Genomic DNA, 7,439 nt, shown 5'->3' with positions numbered 1-7,439 from the left:
CTAGCAGAAGAGTGCGTGAAAAGATGGTTGGCGGGAAGTGGGGGCGGCGTTGCTTTAAGCCAAAAGTCCTGCCTACATCTCAAGTTAATTTGTAATGAACTAGGAGAAGCTATATCCCAGAAAACGCTTCTTTTTTTTAATTTAGGCTAAAACGGCATAATTATAATTAAAAGATCACCAGGAATCCTTTGAAATAGATGAAAAGATTATTTTTAAGTGGGTTTTTACTTGTAATCTAACAAACTGTTGTATCTAAACATGGACTTATAAAGATAAAGTTGCAAAAACACATTTATTCTGCTGATTTTCTGTGAATTACAGTCAAAACTCGTGCAACCTTGGAACTTGTGGGCCATCAGCAGCACAGCCAGGTTCTCGTTGACGCTTCCCAGCCGACAGCTGTCGATCTGCACAAACTGCAGCGCTCCGGCCTGGAGGAACTGCTTGAACATCACTCTGTTGTGACACTGCGAGAGGAAAACGGATCAGTTCAGGGAACCGAATCTGTCCGAGAATCTGCACAGAACCCGACCTGCTCTCCTGAGGCAACTCCGATCCCCAGAGGAGCCAGAGCCTGCAGCAGGATGGATGTTTGATTCACAAGAAGGAGAAGTCACATAGAGATGCACATTAACCACAAGAGGAAATAGATGTAAAGTGCTATGCAAACCTGTCAACAAATCCATGCAAATATGCTTAACCGAGGTGTATCACCTGGTTTATTTTCACAAAACAAAACCTCTTTCAGACCTTAGAAATGGCCGCGTGTCCCAGTATGTCGTCTGGAGACGTGGGCTCCTCGATCCAAAGAGGTTTGACCTCTGCCAACTCGGACACCCAGCCGACGGCCTCGGAAACGTCCCACCTCTGGTTGGCATCGATCATCTGACACAAACCAAATACGTAAACGCTCCCTAACTTCTACAAAAGTTTAACCCTTACCAAGGTGTTTTCCGGTCCAATCATTTCCCTGATGAGTCGACACCTGCGCACGTCGTCGTCTAGATCCGCTCCCACCTTCACCTTAAATTTGGTCCAACCGCTTTTTAGGGCATCCGTGCAAAGCTTGGGAAAAAATGTGGTAAATCAGACTAAAAAAAGTATGGTTAAATAGGTTTGTATGGAGAGAAAATAGACTCACTCCGATTTTTGCCTTGATTTGTAACTCATATAATGTTTTGTGCATGAGTAAAAAAAATTACAAAATTAAAATAAAAAATAAAAAACACAATTTACACATGCACAAATTAAATTAATTATTTTCCGAAAAAATATTTTTATTTTTTAAAGTGATAAGCGTTTCTAAAAATGTTTATTAGGATTTTTTTATGTTAATTATCGGGAATATCTGTTTAAGCAAGTGGGAAATGTTCTAGTTTCACCAGATATTATTCACATTCTAAGTTTAAACCAGCTGATAAGAAAACTCTAATGTCCCAGCATTTTAGTAGTACTTGAACGCATCACTCATGGATGAATCACTGAGACGTGAAAAGGATGGAATTTGTGTGTAACTTAGGTTTCATCCGTGTGTAAGAGGTGATTCGTGCGTATTTTTAAAAGATTTTTGTGTGTAATTAGTTGTAATTTTAATTTGTGCATGTGTAAATTGGGTTTTGACATTTTTTTTAATTATGTACAAAACATATTCTATGAGTTACAAATCAAGAATACACACAAATCCTTTTTTATATGCACCCACAAAAGGGAGTGAGTCTGTTTTCTCTCCGTAGTTTTAGATGTTAAGCAGAAACCTGCTGAAGCTGCTGGTCGGAGTATCCCAGCCAAGCACAGGAGGTGGTGTAGGCAGGATAACCTTCCCTCAGCATTTCATCCTCTGCCAGATAAAAGAAAGCCATCAGCCTAATAAGTACTTGTGCTTAAACAGAGCAAAAGGTCGTTTTTTTCCCCACAGCTAAAAGCACCAGAGTTAGTTTCTAAAGAGGCTCATAAACGCTTCGTGATCCCATCCAGCCGTGTAATTAATGGCTCTCCAGTGGGCTCACCTCTCTGCTGTTGGCCCTCCCGCGCTCTCACCAGAAGCTCTGATTAAGAGACACAAGCAGAGAGTCGGCGGGTTTGACGACACCGCATTAAGACTTCTCTCTCGACTGTTCGGGGACCTCACCCAGAGCCTCCTCCTCTGTGAGCGCGTCGGTGATGTACCTGAAGTCGATGCACGAGACCAGCTGCTCTGGGCTCTGCACGGACACACAGGACGGAATCGTGACCGCATCCCGAACACCGATCGGCGACCCGGTTTAGCCGTGACTCACCATGTCCACCAGCAGCTTCCACAGCGGCTGCAGGGAGAGGAGGACAGTGAGTCACGCAGAAATGGGATCTAGCATCAGCGATGAAGATGAAGACGCACCTTGCCCTCCGCTCTCGCCCACAGATCCCACACAGCATTTAGGAGAGCAGCCGTCGCCAGGTGGATCACTCCTTTCTCCGGGCCCAACTGTTAACAACATTACATAACTTAAATAATATTTGTTTTCATTTTTTAGCAGTTTTGAAATGCTACAAAATCAGTGTTTTATCATCAATTTCAACAACATACTCTTGATTTATAAGCAAATATCCTAAAATTACACTTTTTATTTAACAACAATTTAAATACATTTTAAAAAATGACATTTCTGGAACAAAAAAATTGATTTTAGTGATCCATTGAGTAAAAAAAACAAACTGTGCAGCTACAATTCCCCATTTAATTTTATTTAACGCTCAAAAATAATCCTAAACCCTAATTATAAACTGAACAGGAATATCAAAAGCAGATCCATGATCATCCTCTCTGCCAGAATTCGGCTCTCTTACCCATCTCATCTGCCCATCACTGGTCAGGAGGCGATAAAAGCCCCGAAAATCGCTCACAATCTCCTCCAAAGATTTCCCAACAACCAGTGCAGTCAGAGCCTGGACGGCACACACCACTGCAGCCGCAATAGAAAATCAGAACAGCCTTCAGAGGGAAATAAAGATGTCATATAAAGAATCAAAACAAAAAGGTTCACAAGATCTGACAAATGTCATGCAAGTTTGTCTGCTCGCCACAAGAGGGCAGTGTAGGGTTTGTTAATAGGAAAGAACTGATCCCTTCAGGTACACTCATGGTTAAAATGTTAAATATAGTTGTGCAAGTTATTAGACTAGACATTTTAAATCTGTATTATAACTTTAGTTTATTCCAAAATGATCAATTTAAACAGAAACAATTTCATTTTAAAATATACCAATAACTGTATTATTGTGTTGATGTTCTGTGTTTTTATGATTTACTTCAAAATCTGTATATATTTTCAGAATTTATTTCATTTTAAAATATTATTACTAGGCTCTTTTACAACTTGTATTGAACTTAAATACAACTTCAATATATGTTACTTTTTTCAGCCTTATTTTGTTGTTTTCTGTGTCTATGTGGTCTTCCTAAATGTCATTCCTTTTTAAAATATTTTGTTTGATTTCTGTTGAATCAGATTCTGCAGTGATTGATGTTAACAGGAGAATATAACTCACTTTGTTTTTGTGTTGTGTTCATTGTACAACCTTGCTTTATACAGCTGCTTTTTCTTAACTTTATGGCTATTTTGTTTCACATTTATGACCACTGAGACATTTTTTTTTCTATTTTATATATGTTTGTTGTGTGTCTTTTATTCATTACATTCAAATTATACTTCAAAACCCTCAAAAAATATCAGAATTTGCCCTATTTGCAATTTAAAATGTTGTATTTTATAATGTATATTATTTAATTTACTTTATTAAAGAGCCCATTTACTTAAATTTGTCTTTGAGTTAGCTTTGCCTGTATTTGCGTGCATTTTTATTTATTTTTCCCCATCTTTTGAATTGTTTTTTTGGGAAAAGCTGGATTTACCGAGCTCGTCAAGAGCGTTTGAACGCATCACAAAGTTAGCGGCACAAACTCCAGTTTTGTGCGGGTCTTGCGGTGCTAACCCCACCGATTTCAGTGCCTTTTCCTAACGTGAAGGTGAGGCCGAACCCCTTCAGTCCGCCGTCCGTCTCCAGAACCACATAAGCGGCCGAATAATCCGGATCCGTGTGCTGCAGAGCGGACAGAGAAGAGGAAATGGCCTCGAGATTCCCCACAAACGCGGCGGAAGAACTTCACCTCCTCGTGAGTTTCCTACCATCGCATCCGAGCCATGCTGCTCCAGAGACGTCGGGAATCTCACATCCCTCACTGAAACGCGCACGATTTTAGGCGACATGTTCTTTAACCCGTGATTAAAGCGGTTTGTCCTCAAATCACGTGAAAGTTGCCCCGCCCACTTTTTTTCCCCCATCATAAAATTAAAGACCCACTCCGACGAAAATTGTGCTTTTAACGTTTTTGTAGCATTCTTTCTCGTGATGTATGAATTATTATAAGAAAATTAAGATGCAAATTGTATTTATCTGGATTTCTTTTATTGTGAAAAAGTTTGTAAGTGTGACGTAGAAGCTACTACGGCAAGCCGCAAGCTCCCTCCCCCGCTTCATTCTGACCATAGACTGTATATCAATGGACTTTGCACCCCTCCTCTCACTTCCATTGAGAAATAGACAGTTTTTATTCATTTTATTTGTCAGAATTGTTCTTTTTAACACATTTCTAATCCTATTTTTTTAAAAGATATATTTTATGTATTGTAAATTATTAAAATTATAAATAGACCAATCAGATGCCTCAGTAAAAGCATGTGGTGGCCCCACCTCAAACGTTTGATTGACAGATTCTCCCGAGCTCGCTCTCAGTGGGAGGGGTGTGAACAAGCTGACTTATGATTGGACACAGTAGTTCCTCTAAAGACGTGACTCATACCGACTCGGAGAAATCGCACTCGACGGGTTGCAGTCGTATCAAAACATGGCAGTAGACGCATCAGGAAGGGACCGCAACGCCTCTAGCCTGATTTTGCGAGGGCTGGAAGGAAGGCCTTTCCTACGGGTGACGTTAACACTTGCTTTGTCCAGTTTGTAAATTATACTGTCTATGATTTTGACATGTAGACATCTAGGTCAATGGCTATGTCGGAATTCCCTCCCTACTCCCTAACTACTAAAAACCACTACTTTTTTTCTTTGTTTATGACATAATCAATTTCCTAAAAGAAAAAAAAACCTAAAAAATAAAATTTTACAAAGACTATTCACTGTATTCTGTTTATGAAAACTTGATTTGGTTTTTAAATATGAATGAATATACTTTTTTATACATTAAAAAAAATATCTTAAGGTCTTTGTTCGTCAATCTACTGAGCATCAATGGTGACTGGTTTTTCTCAGAGAATTCTGGGAAATATCTAGGACACTCGATTTTATTGCTATGTCAAATTCCCACTCTACTCCCTAAACAGTGCAGAACTATCTAGTGCCCTGGACTTAAAAACCAATTTGGACACCATGATCACTACTTTTTAAAAAAAAAATAGTGAATATGATGTCACCGGTGTCATGAAGTGAAAACCTAATAAATATTTTACAATGACAATTTATGTGAAAATGTGAAAATGATTGTTTATTTAAAAAATAAATGTAAATATCTTTTTCCTTCAAAAAACTCAGTGCATTGTGGTCTATATTCCCCAGTCCAATGAGCATCAATGCACCATGGTTTTCATTGAGAATTATGGGAGATTTCTAGGGCACTCGATTTTGGAATTGTGTATTTGGATAGTGGTACAAAATGGCCAACGCATTATGTAGTAGGGCTGCCACGATTAGTCGCTACTTTATATTTTATGGAGTCAGAGTGTAGAAAGTTGACATTCTGCTAGCTTTTTGGACTATATTGGCATTTATTAAGGCTTTTTAGGCTACTTTAGAGTTTAGCTAATATTTCAGCTACATGCTAGCTATTTTGGCTAATTTAGGCTTTTTTGTTTTGTCTTCAAAGCTATGTTGGAGTTTAGCAAATATTTCAGCTGGATTCTGATTATTTTTGACTAATTTAGCCTCTTTTTTTGCTTTTTAGGCTGTTTTGGACTTTAGCTAATATTTCCGCTGGATGCTAGCTATTTTGGCTAATTTAGGCTTTTTTGTTTTGTTTTTCAAGCTATTTTGTGGTTTAGCTAATATTTCAGCTACATGCTATCTGTTTTGACTAATTTAGGCTATTTTTTTTGTTTTTTAAGCTATTCTGGAGTACAGCTAATATTTCCGCTGGATGCTTGCTATTTTGGCTAATTTAGGCTTTTTTGTTTTGTTTTTTAAGCTATTTTGGAGTTTAGCTAATATTTCCGCTGGATGCTAGCTGTTTTGGCTAATTTAGGCTTTTTTCAGCCTCTTAGGTTAATTTGGCATTTGCCATAACTAATATTTTAGCTCCCTATGAACTTCAGCATTTTCAGCTATCGGCTTCAGCGTTTTAGCTATCGACTTTAGGGTTTTTAGCTATCAATGTGAGTGTTTTCAGCTTCCAGCACCAGCATCTTTAGTGGCCAAATTCAGCTTACAGCATTCACACTAGCATTATCTAGTTTTCTGTCAGTTTAAAGCTAATGATGGTTAAGATGTGTGCTTTGCACCCATTTTGTGCATGAACAAATTGTGAACAAATTTGGACATAACCCATGTACATTTTCCTCGTCCGAGCTGGCATGTAGCTAAAAGCAGTATAGCTCCAATATTGCTCGCCATTTATTTTCACCCCTTAATTGGGACTGCGAGGGGCTGTAAGCTAGCAGGAGAGCATATAAACAGATGGGTGTTGGGGAAGGGGGCGGGTTACTGAGCCAACTGTCCCGCCCACTTTGAATTTCTAATGAACTACTGCAACTCTGCAGAAACCATGTCCTAGAAAATGACACTGATTCCCTGATTCTGGCAAAAAACTGCATAATTGTAATTAAACGACCATTAGGAACGCTTTTAAATTAGATTAAAAGATGATCTGAGTGGGTCTAAAGAGATATTTAACATTTTCCACAAAAACAAATGAAATTAAAGTTAAATATTTATTGTACAAAGTCATATTGTTCCCATCCCTTTCAAATGCAATTCTTTTCAGCTTAATCATCGCATATAAAATGAGTTTTTCACCATGTACAGTACAAAGCCCTTTTTCATAAGCTCTGTGGTCAGTTCCCAATATAGTACAATCCTGATGAGTCCATACAGGAGCAAAAAAAATAAAAAACACTGAAGAAAAATATTATAAATGGTAATCCACTTCAGTTTAAATACTTTTTGCAGAGTCCCGTTGATCCCATGAGTTCAAGAGTTCCTCGGTCACATATCAGCGGCTGAAACAAAAGTATTTCTCAGCTTCATTTGTGAAATAGCTGGAGGGGCGTTCAGTAAAATCCAGGTTGATGAATCGGCAGGAAGTCCAAAATTGTGTTTGTAAAGACTAAAAAACTAAAGAAAGCAGCTTGTTTTGGGAAAGAAAGGCTTCAAGTGAAGCAGCAAGACGTGCCCATGTG

The 7,439-nt window shown here is 38.5% G+C and overlaps 1 protein-coding gene and 1 long non-coding RNA gene across 2 annotated transcripts in view; one reads left to right on the top strand and one right to left on the bottom strand.

Annotated features, from left to right (window-relative positions):
• The window catches only part of enosf1 (enolase superfamily member 1), a 6,083-nt gene extending 1,758 nt beyond the window's left edge, over positions 1-4,325 (bottom strand). The window contains exons 1-12 of the mRNA XM_024279941.2: positions 4,164-4,325; positions 3,975-4,077; positions 2,824-2,939; positions 2,375-2,461; positions 2,277-2,303; positions 2,129-2,201; positions 2,007-2,045; positions 1,755-1,837; positions 943-1,065; positions 751-885; positions 533-574; positions 338-467 (exon numbers count right to left, since the gene is read on the bottom strand). Coding sequence (XP_024135709.1) covers positions 338-467; positions 533-574; positions 751-885; positions 943-1,065; positions 1,755-1,837; positions 2,007-2,045; positions 2,129-2,201; positions 2,277-2,303; positions 2,375-2,461; positions 2,824-2,939; positions 3,975-4,077; positions 4,164-4,322 — 1,117 coding nt within the window. The 5' untranslated portion in view covers positions 4,323-4,325. The remainder of the gene's footprint in view (positions 1-337; positions 468-532; positions 575-750; positions 886-942; positions 1,066-1,754; positions 1,838-2,006; positions 2,046-2,128; positions 2,202-2,276; positions 2,304-2,374; positions 2,462-2,823; positions 2,940-3,974; positions 4,078-4,163) is intronic.
• The window catches only part of LOC118600229, a 19,220-nt gene continuing 15,820 nt past the window's right edge, over positions 4,040-7,439 (top strand). The window contains exon 1 of the long non-coding RNA XR_004949836.1: positions 4,040-4,150. This is a non-coding gene — a long non-coding RNA (uncharacterized LOC118600229). The remainder of the gene's footprint in view (positions 4,151-7,439) is intronic.

Source organism: Oryzias melastigma, linkage group LG20, assembly GCF_002922805.2.
Source record: "Oryzias melastigma strain HK-1 linkage group LG20, ASM292280v2, whole genome shotgun sequence".
NCBI classification, from domain to species: Eukaryota; Metazoa; Chordata; class Actinopteri; order Beloniformes; family Adrianichthyidae; genus Oryzias; species Oryzias melastigma.
This window is presented reverse-complemented; position numbering and strand designations above follow the sequence as displayed.